The 16,586-nt window shown below is 44.0% G+C and overlaps 1 protein-coding gene across 1 annotated transcript; it reads left to right on the forward strand.

The window, feature by feature from the left end:
- Positions 1 to 2,155: 2,155 nt before the first annotated feature.
- Positions 2,156 to 5,182, forward strand: LOC138579973 (serine/threonine-protein kinase SBK1-like). The gene is made up of 3 exons (XM_069650199.1): positions 2,156 to 2,318; positions 3,167 to 3,369; positions 4,286 to 5,182. Exons 1-3 carry the CDS (start codon positions 2,156 to 2,158, stop codon positions 5,180 to 5,182), a joined length of 1,263 nt encoding a protein of 420 aa, XP_069506300.1.
- Positions 5,183 to 16,586: the final 11,404 nt, after the last annotated feature.

Consider the following 16,586-nt stretch of genomic DNA (forward strand, 5'->3'; position numbering starts at 1 on the left):
ATCCTATTATCTATAGAGACGGGTGACTGAGTGTTCATGAGATGAAATAATAAGAATGATTATTGATTTCAATTTGCAGCGTTATAGAGGGTTAGTTGGACTCACGTATGACTCATGTATGTGACTGGATAAGAATCTCAGTACAGAACACAAACTTTACGTTTCTTTTACTTTGGGGTACTTTTCCCGCCGCAGCACCCGGGTACTGGTGGCGCCTCAGATCTGCCGGGGCCACCGCCCCATTGTTATGGCAGCACCTCCAGCAGGTGTGACCCAGAATGCACCGGGGCCCGCCCCCATCCTCACATAAAGCCCCGCTCTCTGGACAGGGAACCCCACACTGCGTGGATGCTGTCTCGGTTGGACCCTTCCTCTCTGCAGCTGGAAGCTGGGGGTGCAGGACTGCTGGGCAGTGGGCACAGGAGACCACCGCGGATTCACATCGGAGACCCCGAGAGCGGGGCGAGGGGACACCCCATAACTTGCGCCCCACAGAGAGAGCTCGGAGTTTTGGCACGAGCTGACTGAAGGTCTCGGGGCTCGCCAGAGCAGTCCAGGTAATTAGATTAGATTATTAATTAGATTATTTATTGGACCGAATGATTCACTATCAGCGTTCGTTATACACTTTAACGCACACTGACTGGACTAATATCTGCGAAAGGGTTGAGCGCACAAAAAAACACGGGTCGTCCAAAATATGGTATCGCCGCGCAGTGTGTAAGGGATAAACTGTCATTTTAGCGCACACTTGTTTAGTATGCTGTGACACTGCTAGCGTTACCACACGCCTAAACATCCAAGTAGTGTTAATGTGTGTCGCTAGATTTAACGGCTGCCCCTGGCATTGAAAAGGTGGCGCAGTTTAAACGCAACAGGCCGAGAAGCCCCGGATGAACGGGGGCTGCAAGAGGCGCCTCTATAATATTTGCTCGCAATGTAAACCTTTTCGTTCATGTGATATGATTTAAAAGAGCGCCCAGTGTTGGCCTTCACATATGACAGGCCAGGCACCGTGTGGGGGCGGGGGGTGCTCATGCTCGCACCCCATTTTCCCATGCCACACGATACCGTGCAGCCGTTGGCTGAGGGCCGAAGGTTGTCCCAGGCCTGGTTTCTTTTCTTTTTGGTCCTGCGCAGCGGCTATCGCTTACTTTTGCCTTTTCATCTGAAAGTCACGACCCAACGATTGAGATCAGTTTGTTGTTATGAACCACCTCGTTAAAAGACCAAAATTACATAAACATTTCTTTTGTAGAAATATTTTGTTCACCAGTGTGTCTCATTTTCTGGGGTGCATTTTCTTGCACTGTTTTTTTTCTCCCGTTACGGCTACTTTTGATGGTGTTGTGTGCACGTGGTGCAATTGGACAAACAGCACAATATGTTAACAAAGTAGGTTCTATTTTCATTGTCAGAAATACCCATGTGCGATTTGTTGGTGTCGGAATAAAGTCAACAAGCTCGGTTTATCATCAGGCAGTGGGAAATACAACGCTTAACAGAAACGGAAGTGACGTCACAAACCCGGATCCGCTACATGCAAAACGGCGGCTATTCTAAACACCTAGCAGGCAGGTTGTAGCAGCATTCCCTTCAAAAGACGGAATCGAACGATTTTGCCACCTCTCTTCCGTCTGTGCGCCGCCTTTTGCTCTCCCTTTTTGCACTCTGCCATGCAAATGATGGTCATTTCGCGGTGGAGGCCTGGTCACGCTTGAGTGCACATGTTCCCCAGTCACTGCCGTTAAATTACAAGGATCTATAAAATGGACTCCATAGTCACCCACGTGGAGGAGGTAGGGCTGTTTTGTGTGTGGGTTCTTGCGTTTGTGTGCTGTGCGCTCAAGTTATGCTGAGGGTCAGTGGGATTGTGTAGTTACACTGCATCCAGTGAAATTCCGCAGTGATCTTATTAGCCTCTTGTTAGATGTATGGCCACTGGAGCCCCTTTCAAGCGGAGAATGTTATATTGTCGCGTCGCCAAGCACTGTCTGCGGGGCATGGCATCAGAATGAGCCAAGTGCAGTGAAAGAGTCTTGGAAAGGTTTTCTATGGGCCATTTGCATATCTGCGGCTTTTCTAAGTTACTGCAGGTTTTCTGACCAATAGCTCCTTTTTTCCAGCATTTCAGTGTGAGGAGAGAAACTGCACCATGAATTCCAGCGCAACAGAGACTGAACTTATCCTGCAGGATCAGGTTTCCCAAATGTCAAGGGACCTGGTGGAGGTGGTCCTGGAGGATTACTTTGAGGTTCTGGAGGCGCTTGGCACTGGGGCCTATGGCTCTGTGCTGAGGGCACAAAACAGGGCAACTGGTAAGGAACCAACCAAAGCATCTAAGTGCAAAGGCATGCAGTGGCCGATACACACGTTACTCTTAAGGGTAATGGGTATTCAGTAAAACATATAACACACACCTTTCAGTCCTGCTCTCTAAAGTACTCTTTATCTACTTAACCCTGGATTGACTTTGCTCCATTATTCTGTAAATCGATGCATTTTCGGGCTTTCCACCCTTCTAGCGTGGGAATTAGACAGCCTGTGCTTGACCCCCCTATTGCATTAGCTCTCTACTGACCCAAAGTCTGATTGAAACGGTGCCCCTTTGGCCCTTATGGCAATGATCCAGAGTATACGATACAATATGATATCGCATTTATAACGCGCCTGTACACAAGAGTTTCAAGGCGCGACAAGACAAGGGAGGGAAGACAGAGGAAGGTCAAGACAAGTGCTCTTACTAGGCCTTGTGTCATTCAGATCGTGCAAGTGCGACAACACAAAGTGCAGGGGGATTTATTTCAAACTACCCTCACCCCCCCACGCAGACACACTCATTCAATCGGTCATTTTGAGTTCTAGGGTTAATATTTATGCATATAAGTATTCCTGTGTCTTTAAAAAAAAAACATGGCTGTAGATCAAACCAACCAACAGACGTCAAACCTCGGCCCAGTGGTTTAGTGGGCAACAAGCACCACTTTCTTGCCTTCAGCTGGAAATAGTTTGCCACGCCACAGTGATTCACAGGCCCAATAGCTACTTCCTGTTCTCTAGGCGTGACTGCTGGATCTTAGAACAGATGCAGGCGTCAAATACACACATTGCATATAATGCAGACTTTGCTTAATTAACCATTAACTCCTGTACGCTTTCTTTGCAGACCATACCATGGCCTTGAAGCTCCTCAAGAAAACCCGTACATCCTTGAGTGGCTTTTTGGTGGAGTACTGCACAGCCTTCCTCCTCTCCTCGCACCCGTCTATCATCGGCTGCTATGGAATTGCTTTTCAGACACCAGAGCACTATGTTTTCGCCCAGGAGCTGTCACCTGTTGGTGATCTCTTCTCCCTGATTGAGGATCAGGTATGTACACACTTACCTGCCCAATAGGCATTCCATCACTGCCTCCATAACACTGTCCACCTTCTCTCTTTGTAACTAATCGCAATCATGAGCTAGTGATGCTTTCCTCTAGGTAATGGCTAAGCAGTACGCATTCTTTCACATATGCAAATATGCAGGCATTTTTGGGATTGGTTATGTATGGGGTGCAGACTATGAGAAATTCTCCCATGGGTACTATTCAAACAATTGGCACAAAAGGAATGAATTGCCATTTGCAACCGTAGACCACATTTTCATTGGTTTCCAAGACAATGTTATGCCCCATTCCAACCCTGTCTATCCATCAGGGTTAGTTTGGGAGATACACTTGTGAAGATAGTGGGAGGATCGGTAACTCGATGTGCCACGGTGTAACCAGGAAACTCTGACGCCCATTTTAGCAATTTCAGTTATATTGAGAGTGTTGCACAGTGGCAGCTGGTGAATTTTTTCACTGGAGAGGCATACATACTTCCCATGAATGTACTCAAGGAACCAAACATAGGGAACAAGCCCCGAAGTAACCATGCCTCAGTACCCCCAGACAATGTGTTCATTAATGGGCTAACATTGCCACTCAATTTCAGTGAAAAATGTGGTTAAACAATACCGTTTTTTCGGGTAATGCATAAAACAATGCATTCGTTTCCAATTTACCAACTGTACACAGGAGAATTCCATCAAATCCAGTTCCCTTGGCAGAGAAGTTGAAAGGGCACTTAGCCCTGTTGCCAGACCACATGTTCTAGGGGGCCCACCATGCTCATTTTCTGAGTGAATTGTTTAGTTTACCAGTGGTACAAGTGTTTAGCATTCCAGGAGGAGAGCAGGAGATTAGCTGGATGTGGCATTTGCTTGTTGGATTCCTAAAAAGTCCTGTTATTTGGCTTTTCAGGTTGGAATTCCGGAGGAGAAAGTGAAGCGCTGCGCTGTTCAGATATCCAGTGCCTTGGATTTCATGCACAAGAAAGGATATGTGCATCGTGACATTAAACCAGAGAATGTGCTCCTGATGGATAGGGAATGTCACAGCATCAAAGTGACTGACTTTGGGTTCACTCGCCTGAAGGGGACTGCCATCTCTGCAAGGTCTGGAACCATCTCGTACATGTCTCCTGAGCTTTACCAACCCGACACAGGCTGTCTGGAAGCAGAAGCTAGTCTAGATGTGTGGGCCTTTGGTGTGCTTCTGTTCTGTGTGTTGACTGGCACCTTTCCTTGGGAGATGGCGGCACTTTCAGATATCAACTATAATGCATTTGTTGAGTGGATAACTGGAGGTGTTGACGTGATTCCTTCCCGCTGGAATCGCTTCACTGTTGAGGCCCTCAAAATGTTTAGCAAGTTCTTGGCTCACAATCCCACGCAGAGGTGCCGTGCTGTTGAAGTCCTGCATTTAATAGATCGTCCTTGGACAGTGGATCTGTACTTGACTGATGGCACTGAGGAGATCAACAGCACAGAGGAAGAATACAGCACTGAGCCATCCGCTAGTGACTCCATGTCATCTTGCATTGATGGGAGCCAGGCTGAGAGCTCCAGCCCCAGCAGCACATCTTCCACAAGCTGCTCTCACTCTGAAAGTCACGAAGAAGCAGGAAACAACAAGAGCATCAGCGCAAGCTTCCTGATGTCATCCAGTGGGGGGTCTTATTCTTCCGCAGAAGGAGCATGTGTGGATGGTTTTGAGATGTTGATGCCAGGTCTATGGGGAGGGCACACAGCTGGCCACATGAACCTCCTCACAGATGGGTCATCTCTCTTCCTGGGAGCAGAAGTAGAGGTCTCCTGACTTGGTGTCCAAACTCACCCTGAAAAAGCCTGAGAGCACACACGCTGTATGAACAGTGGAGAGAGCCGGCGGATCCAATGGGCATAGGAGGAATACGCCGAGGTGGCTGCTGTACCTGTCTAGCGTTATCTGTGTGGGAGGCACCACAGGTAAAGCTGATGGGAGCCAGAAGTAAGGTAATGTACTGACCTAATGGTTGATTCCACATGTTATTTTATTCTTTAAAGCAACTATAACCAGTTATAGTACCACATCACACCGCCAAATGCCTCAATTTTCACCATGTTCATTCTTGTCCGAATTCCAGACTTGTTTATCATTTCTGCACTTAACTGTAGGTGACCCATCTTTTCAAACGATAGCGTAAATTCTCCATGGCTTATCACTAGAGTACGACTGGGTACTGATCCCCAATTGCACCCAGTACTTCTCACCATGTGGTATCACTAATCTAATGTGCATGTGCAGTTCTAACAAAGTGCCCTGAAGAGACCACAAGGCGATATACTTGGTACTTTACTAAACACATAAAACAATTCATCTCACAGCCTTACAGCACGCAACTATTTATTCTTCCAATCCCCGCAATGTCTCTACATTCTATTTAAAATCAATCTTCATTCACGTTACATGGTGGGGACTACTTACAGTGTTACTAGAAGAAACAGTTGAGTGTTAACACAAAGGCAATGGTGAAGTTCTCCCATTTCCTGGGACATCTCCTTCTATGTCCATCCCTCCCAGTGTACATCTCCTAACACTTTAAATCCCACAAATGGTTTATGTTGCTTCGTTGGTGGAAGGAGGGAACAGTCTTCTTATTTGTGCATTCCATGGGTATTTCATTAGATTAGATTAGGTATTAAAGAGCATCCTTGACACCTGCTGTTTAGGGACGTGAGTACCATGTGTCGGCTTGATGGGGCAAATGATGTATGCAATTTTTTCAACTTTAAATGATATTGCATTTTAATAATTACTTTGTTTTTATTGAAGCTGCTGGGAACTAGTGATGCCTTCTTGAACCCCACATCTTCAGAGTAGGAAAGCAGGAGGAGCAAAGTCCCGGAAGGTACCTGGCACCAAGTGCATGAGAACGTAGTCATGACAGACACCTGCAGCGACAGCTGATTGTCGGGTTAGGGCTGACATCAAAGGACAATACAGGAAATTAAGTGACACTGATATGGCAAAAACATCAATAGAGACTGAACTACAGGGAGCAGCCCCATGATTGGCCAATCAGAGTCACATGAATGAATCATGAAAGTATTCCAAGAATAACAAAGTAATGACAATACACAAAGGATGGAAAGGAGTCTCACTGAACTTTGCTAAGGTGGCGAGGTGGGTCATTGAACTCTGTGGTGGTCCTTCTTAGAAGAAGGAAAATAATCTTGTGGACATATTCACTGCTGAGTAGAAGAGCCCTGAGTGCCTCTTGCAGGAATCTCTCACAGGTAGACCACCTTGCTGCTTCTGAAGTATTTCTCTGAAAGGAAGGGAAAACAGGGGTACATTAAACTATTCTCAAATCAGAGAAACCCCAAGTCTCAGGTTCTGACAAGGATATGGGGAAACCATTTGTCCCCCATAGGGTGCCTGGGAACAATCAAGCGCAATCACAGGTCTTCGGTTGAGAAACTAAGGTGTACATTTTCTGTGCAGAACATGAGATGGGAAAACCAGGGGGCGCTCCACATAGACACTCTGGTCCTCAATGGGTTAAATGAATTCCAAGCTTTTTGTAAGGTAAACGTGAAATGGTGTAATAAAAAATGCAACCATATGAGAAAAAGGCAAGCCTGGAGGCTGAGATCCAGACTTTTGGAACATATCAGATTTGGAAGAAGCCTGGCCCAGACTCAGATCCCTTCATGCACTTCAGGGCTCTAATTACTGGACAGCGAAGGCTCTGAATCAATAGAAAAAAGACATAGCATAGCTGTGCACTAAGTAACTGAAGGCCTGGCTGTAAAACCAGCAGTCACTAATCATTTAATAAATATAGCCTTAAATCCTCTGACATGTGTTTCTTTGGTATTTTTGCATTTTCTCTACAGTTGACACGTACAATGTTTATTTTCTCATTTGTGGGGTATTTTCTGCCCAAGACAAAGGAAACTGCATATGGCTGACAAAGGCCTGAAAAGCGTACAGCCGGTAAGACATACTGCGAGTCGACACACTGAAAGGCAGTATTCATTTCCAACTGTCACATCAAAATACTGTTCCATAGAAATACAATTAAATGGCCTAAAAATGCAGAAATCCACTCATTTGAAAGCGCACTGCCAAATATATCAACAGGTTTGTAGAAACAGGAAGATAAAAAAATTACGTGTGCCTTGAATGTAAAATTCAAAGCCATGACAGTACCTTTCATTACAAGTAACTGAGGCCCAAAGGGTAACTTTGCAAAAATAAAAACAGTTACCATGGAAGGGTGTGCATTTGCAGCCTAAAATAATGAATACATGGAGTAAAACTGTCCCTTGCCAGAGTAATGTGAACATAGCATGATGGAAAAATCGACATTAATGGCAAGACACAATTATATTCAAAATGAACGCAGGACCCCACCTGTAATGTAATTGTGACATTCAAACACCATTTTTGGTTTCCTGAGAAATGGCTTCAGTTTCTATTCAGAACAGACAGGCAGTGACCAAGAAGAAATTTTGTGGAGGCCTGCTCTCAAAGATAAGCCACAAGATTACCGCTGAGCACTGGGAGAAGAAAGACTGATGGGTTATTTGCAGGCCAAAGTCCTCAAAGGCAGCAGATGCGCAGATCTTATGTTCAGAAGGAAAATTAAACTTAAATGTGAAACTTGAGGACTTGTAAGCCTTTAATTATTTTGGCATAGATTTATATTAGATTTATATTAGGAATCACCTTTTTCCCATTAACTTTGTAACCATGATAATTACAGAAATAGGACACCTATCATTGGAAAATGTATCACTAGGCCGACCGGGTGATGTCATTCACATTCAAATTCAACCCTGGGAACCTAGAGCTGCAACCTGAAATGTGAGTATGGCTCCCTAGAAAATGTTACAGAGCAGAAATTCAGAGAGATAGTACCTTAGCGAAACATGTAACTTTCTGTAAAATTTGGTTGACCTTACTTTTATAATTTTTGAGTAAAACCATGTGCCAAAAGGGGAGTCATGTTATTAACCTCACCATGATTAGATGAATGTAAATATATGTACCATCTTGCGCTTCTTTGTAAAATAACACTTTTTGTTGTGTAGGACTTTTTGAGAAAACAGACATGTGTAAAAATGTAAATCCCAGTTGGTGGATGCGGACCTTCCATAATTTAAACTTAATCATGACAGGAGCCTATACAAAGGGAGGGAGCTAGGTTGAATGAGGGGATGGAAGTTAGTTGTACAATCAAAACCTACGACCATGAGCTGGCATATCATAATTTAGACATTTTTGTGGGTGTGTTAATAGATTCATAAGGAGACGCACAAGGGAAGCCAGGAGAACGGCTGGGAAATGAAGGAGACCGATGTGATGCCCCATGTCGTTTTTCCTTCCATGTCCCATGTCCTATCCTCCCCTAGGCATACTCCTCCCAGGCACACACAGTATGCTGATCCTCCCCGTACTACAAGGCTTATTCCACACAACTCATACCCGTTACGCCGAAGGACCAGTATGCTGCATTCTCAGGGCAGGAACCCTTGGCAACTATGCATGTGCTGGCAGTTGCTGTGGTGTTTCCGGGGTCACGTGATGCGGTCCCGCCCACACGCTGCCTGCTGCAATGACATGGCCTTGCCTGTGCTACGTGGTTCCCTACCACCCGCATAAAACAAACGTCCTGCTGGGCGCTCGTCGATTCTCATCTGTGTGCTTTACTGGCAAGTGGCGTTACGGAATCTTGTTTCTTGGATCAACTAACTTTTGCTCATGCTTCCTGGACTGCTTCTTCTTTACCCTCTGGCTATGGCGCATCAAGTCTCCTGGATTACCCAACTTCGGTCTGCTGTTATGGACTGTCTCTGCCTGCTCCTTTTGTCTTCCATGCACTCGCTCATACGGAATCCGGACCCCGGCAACGCTAACAGATTTGAGAACATTTTTTCCCATTGCCACGTATTATCTCGGATGGTCTACGACACGTGCAAGTTGTTTTGTGGACCTTTTGGTATCCCCGGCTACTCCCTTCCCGTTGGCAGCTCCCGAAGCTTCAGGGAGATCCCCGCAAATTCCGTACCTTCCTGAACCAGCGTAAGCTCCATTTCCTCTGTCGTCCTCAAGCCTTTCCCGATTCAACCACCAAAGCAGCGTTTACACTCTCTCATTAAGGCAGTATTGCTGCAGCTCCGACTAATCCGCTCTTCGAAGACAATAGCCCTGTGTTATATGACTTCAACCTCTTGGTAGCAGAAATTACTAGAGTGTTTGACACCCGGCACAAGGCCCAGGCTAGGGATCTAGAACTACTTGATCTAACTCAAGGCAAGTTCTCTCTGGTGGATTACATAACTCGGTTCAATCAATTGGCTATCGAAACCGCATGGCCTGACAACAAAAAGGCGGTTTTATTCTACCGAGGTTTGAGTGCTTGTATGAAGGAGGCTCTTGCTGTGGTACCTTCCCTTCCTGCCCAGTACCCCGATCTGATAGACCTAGCTCTCCAAGTAGACGACCGACGGGCGGAATGCAAATACGAATTAGGAAAGGGTTCTGGGTTCATGATATCTCCTAGCCCACAACAAACTGAAACCTCGGGGGAACCCATGCAGATAACGGGGGTTCGCAGTCCGATCACGTCCAAAGAAAGAGAATGACGACGGGCAGGCAATGCCTGTTTCTACTGTTGGCTGAATGGTCATTTTGCTAGTTTGTTTTTTAGCTGAGTATTTCTATTGTTCTCCCACGCTTCACCAAAATCCTTCCTTACAACAGTCACTCTCTCCATCCAAGACAGGGTTAACTTAGTGTTTGCTCTGCGTCCTCTACTTAACGGAAATGGAGACAGGCCTGTCGTACAATGCGTGGTGAAACGGTGAGCAATTTTTTTCCTCTTGACCGCATCTTCCTAATTTAGTCCGTTAGCCCAAGCCCACCAAATGGCATCCTTGAGCGTTTTGTTGAAACGCTCAACAACTCCAAATGTCTGTGGGTGGTATATGGCACTTCTTCTGTGCATGATAGAGTTTTCAGCACAAAACATTTTCATCTCCTTAGACCGAAATTGCACACCACTGTCTGTCAATATACTTTTCGGAAAACCCTCCCCTGCACAAATTTCAGATAAGAATTCAATAATCACCTTTGCAGACATGCACGGTTCAATCAAAACTTCCACCCACCTGGTCAGAAGGTCAATGACTACCAGACAGTATTTTTGCTTGCCATCACTATATTTTGGACCTAATATGTCCATTCTTACATCATCCCACACTTTACCCGGGATATTCGTCACCACCATAGGATATTTCACATTCACATTCGCACATGCCCTATCACTTTCATTGCAAAGGATACAGTCTCGAATGACTCTCTCGATTTGTAGGTCGCATCCTGGCCACCAAAAGTCATCATGTATCCTTTGTTTCGTCTTCATTATCCCTTGATGGCCCTCGTGACCCAATTCAACAATTCTTTGTCGTAAACTTGTAGGCGGAATCATCCGATCACCTCTCATGACTCTGTCATTCTCCACGTTGAGTTTATCAGCAACTCTCCAAAAATCCATGAGATTAAGCTTTTCAAATTTTGTTTTCTTCAGAGATTTCTTGCTTTGGACAATTTCTTTCAAAAGCACCATAGAAGCATCCTGTCTTTCTGCTTCTTCCCATTCTGTCTTGGATATGGACATTGTCTTTATATTTAGAACAAATTCTGAACTAATATTTTATCCCTCATCCATCTCAGAAATATTGGTGAGACGTGATAAGCAATCAGCAGCACAATTTCTTATCCCAGGCACGTATCGTACTGTGCAATTGTACCCCTGTAAAAGTATGACCCATCTTTTTATGCGGTTGGAAACATTATTTAATCCTTTATTCATTATGACATGTACTAACGGTTTGTGGTCAGCGCGAATTTCCATCTCCACTCCCCAAATGAAATTTCTAAATTTTTCTGTCGCCCATTTCATGGCTAATATCTTCTTCTCAAAAGCAGCATACAATTTCTCTGCATCTTTTAGCAATCTCGACACAAAAGCAATCAGAAGTTCTTTCCCATCAACCTCCTGGGTGACAACAGCCCCCAGACCTAAATTACTAGCATCTGTACTAATGATAGTTTTCTTGATGCTTCTAAACATTTTTTATGCTGGCGCTCTTCTCAGTTCTAATTTGATCATTTCAAATTCTTCTTTGCATTCTACATTCCACTCAAAGGTTTTCTTCTTTAAAAGTTCACAGAGCAGAATAGTATGAAGAGCAAAATCTTTTATGAACTTTGAATAGTATTCCGCCATCCCAATAAAAGTGCACACCTATTCCTTCGACCTGGGTATTGGCATATCTTTTATAGCATTGGTCAACTGTTTCTTCGGTCGTATACCTTCAGCAGATATAGTATGTTCAAGATATTCAATTTCATGTTGGTTGATATTGCATTTTTCTCTACTGAGAGTCATGCCTGCCTCATATAATTTCTTGTAAACATGTTGTAGCCTTTCATCATGTACCTCCTGATCAATAGCATGCACCAAAATGTCATCTTGAAAGCAGATAATGCCTTGATCACCTTCGAAAAGTTTGTGCATGATCCTTTAAAAAAACTGAAGCTGCCGATATCAGCCCAAAAGGTAATCTCTTGTATTGGTACAACCCATCTGGCGTAATAATCACTGTAATTTTCTTAGAGTCTTTATGTAGTTTCACTTGGTGGTATACAGATTTTAGGTCAAGAGTGGAAAAATATCTCAACGGGCCAATGGTGGACACAATCTCTTGTATGTTAGGGAGTGGATGCCTATCAGGGACCACGCACTTATTAAGTTCTCTCATGTCCACACATATTCTCAGCTTTCCAGATTTTTTTCTGGGGAAGACTAATGGCGAAACCCACTCACTGGCATGTATTCTTTCAATGATTCCCTGGTCTTCTAGCATCTTAATCTCCAGCTTAACCTCTTCTCTCATGGAAAGTGGAATGTTTCGCAACTTTTGCGCCACAGGAGTATGATCTGGTTTCATCTTGATTTCATGGGCATCCACGAAGACACCCAATTTCATTTCTGAAAACACCTTTTATTACTTCATCATTATTTGTGATCTTTTTGGCCTCTCTGGATTTCACTGTGCCATTTTCAATCGAAAACACAGATTCACTGGATGCAGCATCTAATTTCACTTTGAGTTTGCTCTGATGAGTCCAACTCAACAAAGGCGTTTTTCCTGCTTTGGTAATGTATATTTGTCCATTCGCTTTCCTCTCTTTGAACTTTGAGCGAGCCCCAGAACCACCCAATGACATCTATTTTAACTCCCCCATAGGCTCTGGGTCTGAAGTCTGGCTCATGTAAATATTCATGTTTCTGCCTGTTCCACAGATTCTGTGGTATGAGAGAATATTTAGCTCCAGAATCAATCATCATGTGCATGTTTATCCCATCTACACACACTGTGGCCATGGGACTTTCCATCTCCTCTTCATTTTCTTCGCTCGTTATGACAAATACACATTCTTCTCCATCATCATCACTGTAGTTATCGCTCCCCATCCAATTCGTAGATGTATTTTGCATCCTACAACATCAGGCATCGTGACCTTTGCCCTTGCATTTTCCGCAAATGATTTTGAGAGCAGGACACGCCGGGTTATCTGCCCAATGACCTGTGCCATCGCATCTAAAACACCTGCCCGTGTTCATTCTCTTAGATTAATTCCTTCGCCTGCGTGGACTCTTCCTTCTCACACTATTACTTGTCGTCTTGTCTTGTCTACTTGTCTTTTGTTTCTCCTGTCTTCACTCCAGTTTGGTCTGCAAACCCTCTCTGGCTTGCTTTTCCTGCTTGCAATTTCTGCCACATGAGCTATGGATTCGCTGTTTTTATTACCATTGGACATTGTGATGATATCTTTAGGGATGTCATGCTTTATTTCAACTGTGTGTTATCTGTTTTCTAATTCCTTGACAGATTTCTCAGTGTGTTCAACTTCCTTGGCTACACGTAAGACAATGTCTAAAGCTGGGTTGTCTTCTGCCCATAACCTTTCTCTTACTTTACTGCTCCTACACTCTAACATGAATTGATCCCTTAGTCGTTCATCCAACTGTGTATTAAAATTGCATGTGTTAGCTAACTTCCTAAGACTGGTTATGTATTGCTCCACGCTTTCACCCTCCTCTTGCACTCTCTTCCCAAACTTGTAGCGTTCTAAAATTGTACTTAACTTTTTTTCATAGTGTTTGCTCATTTTCTTTACTGAGCGTTCATATTCATTTAAACTAACATCTTCATCAGGAGGTAGTTCTGGTAAATCTTCAAACTTGTCTTGCCCGGCCGGGCCTACACAGTGTAGTAACAATGATTTCCGGTTCTACACACTGCAATTTTGACCACACATGACCCTAGTAGTCGAATGATTTGATCCATCTTTTCCACGGTATCACTGGTTCCCCAACCTCTGACAGGAAAAACATGGGTGGATGCACACTATTGAAAAACATGTTTCCGCGTCTCGACTCTATTATCAGGACAGAATCCCAAGAATAAGAGAGAATTGAAGTCACCGGTATATGTGTCCAAGTTTTCTACACAAAGTAACAAAATCAAGAAAACCATTATGAAACACTGGGAGATCTTCAAGAATGACATCCGAGTACAAGATTTATTTAGTGAAAAACCAGTCTTTGCATACCAACGCAGTAGGAACCTAAGAGACAAACGGGTGCAGACAAAACCTACAACAAAGGAACTTACGACACAGCGAACTGGGACTTTTCCTTGTTTACATTGTGTCAACTGTAACTTTGTTATGAAAGGGAACTCCATTAACCATCCAAGGACAGGGCAGAAAATTATGCTTAAGACTTTTGGCACATGTGACAGCAGTAATATCATCTATGGCATTAAATGCCCTTGTGGGAAATTCTATGTGGGACAGTCAACCCGAACAGCCAAGTTGAGGTGGGGTGAACACCGATCCTGTATTCGCAATGCGAACACCAATTCAGCCGTGGCACGTCATTGGACGGCCAATGGACATAATGTGTCACAAATAAGATTTGTGATTTTGGAAGTTCTAACCAAGAATAGCCCTCATGAGGATTTATGCCAACGTTTGAATCGCAGAGAGACATACTGAATTGACAAACTTGGCAGTTTGGTACCTAATGGACCAAATGAGGAGATCAATTTTCACTGTTTTCTCTAATTGTATGTTGCATCTTTTTGTTTGGATTGACACCATTACACACATGACCTGAATGTTGATGGTCACTTGGAATTGATTTAATTTGATACATTTATGTGAATAGAAATTGTTCCCCATGTAGTGACCTGCATGCTGCGCATCCTGGAGCTTCATCCAGGACCCAAGGTGCCGTCTGCCTGGACGACACCACTAGCGGCATTAAGGCACACACTAATAGTGCATGATACAGCCACAAGGTTTGTTCCCTACGATCTATTTATTATATAATCGCATTAAGGCACACATTAGTTATAACATAGCCTCATGATTGGTGTTCATGAAACAGCCATTGCTGCCATCCATTTGAGTCATTTCGATCATTTACTTCTAGTATTCGATTATTTACTTTTAGTATTTTTTCTATGTCCATGGGCGACAGATTTTCTATCCTTTTTGATTTTTATGCGATGACTTTACCTATAACTAACCCATGAGGTCCTAGAATTAGTTATTTTCATCATACTCAAGCCCATTGGCTTGTTTACAGACACGGACCGTGGCTCGCGCCCTCCTCCTGAAGCCGCGATCATGTGTCCTATAAAACCAGGTTGCTCGGCAACGCGCCGCTGCAACGAGGACAGTCTGCTTTCGGCAGACGTGGAGAGAACTGCTCCGCTCCATTCTATACAAACCGTAAGCTACTATCCACGTTTGCTTTTACTTGAAGCGATTAGCCACACTTTGGATAGGCCCTTTATACATACCTTCTTATTCACAGCAACTGCTCGCCGAGCGCGGTGTAGCAGTCCGGTTTCTGAAACACGGGCGGAATGCAAATACGAATTAGGAAAGGGTTCTGGGTTCATGATATCTCCTAGCCCACAACAAACTGAAACCTCGGGGGAACCCATGCAGATAACGGGGGTTCGCAGTCCGATCACGTCCAAAGAAAGAGAATGATGACGGGCAGGCAACGCCTGTTTCTACTGTTGGCTGAATGGTCATTTTGCTAGTTTGTTTTTTAGCTGAGTATTTCTATTGTTCTCCCACGCTTCACCAAAATCCTTCCTTACAACAGTCACTCTCTCCATCCAAGACAGGGTTAACTTAGTGTTTGCTCTGCGTCCTCTACTTAACGGAAATGGAGACAGGCCTGTTGTACAATGCGTGGTGAAACGGTGAGCAATTTTTTTCCTCTTGACCGCATCTTCCTAATTTAGTCCGTTAGCCCAAGCCCACCAAATGGCATCCTTGAGCGTTTTGTTGAAACGCTCAACAACTCCAAATGTCTGTGGGTGGTATATGGCACTTCTTCTGTGCATGATAGAGTTTTCAGCACAAAACATTTTCATCTCCTTAGACCGAAATTGCACACCACTGTCTGTCAATATACTTTTCGGAAAACCCTCCCCTGCACAAATTTCAGATAAGAATTCAATAATCACCTTTGCAGACATGCACGATTCAATCAAAACTTCCACCCACCTGGTCAGAAGGTCAATGACTACCAGACAGTATTTTTGCTTGCCATCACTATATTTTGGACCTAATATGTCCATTCTTACATCATCCCACACTTTACCCGGGATATTCGTCACCACCATAGGATATTTCACATTCACATTCGCACATGCCCTATCACTTTCATTGCAAAGGATACAGTCTCGAATGACTCTCTCGATTTGTAGGTCGCATCCTGGCCACCAAAAGTCATCATGTATCCTTTGTTTCGTCTTCATTATCCCTTGATGGCCCTCGTGACCCAATTCAACAATTCTTTGTCGTAAACTTGTAGGCGGAATCATCCGATCACCTCTCATGACTCTGTCATTCTCCACGTTGAGTTTATCAGCAACTCTCCAAAAATCCATGAGATTAAGCTTTTCAAATTTTGTTTTCTTCAGAGATTCCTTGCTTTGGACAATTTCTTTCAAAAGCACCATAGAAGCATCCTGTCTTTCTGCTTCTTCCCATTCTGTCTTGGATATGGACATTGTCTTTATATTTAGAACAAATTCTGAACTAATATTTTATCCCTCATCCATCTCAGAAA

Source organism: Ambystoma mexicanum, chromosome 3p, assembly GCF_040938575.1.
Source record: "Ambystoma mexicanum isolate Mex_15411 chromosome 3p, UKY_AmexF1_1, whole genome shotgun sequence".
Classification (NCBI taxonomy): Eukaryota; Metazoa; Chordata; class Amphibia; order Caudata; family Ambystomatidae; genus Ambystoma; species Ambystoma mexicanum.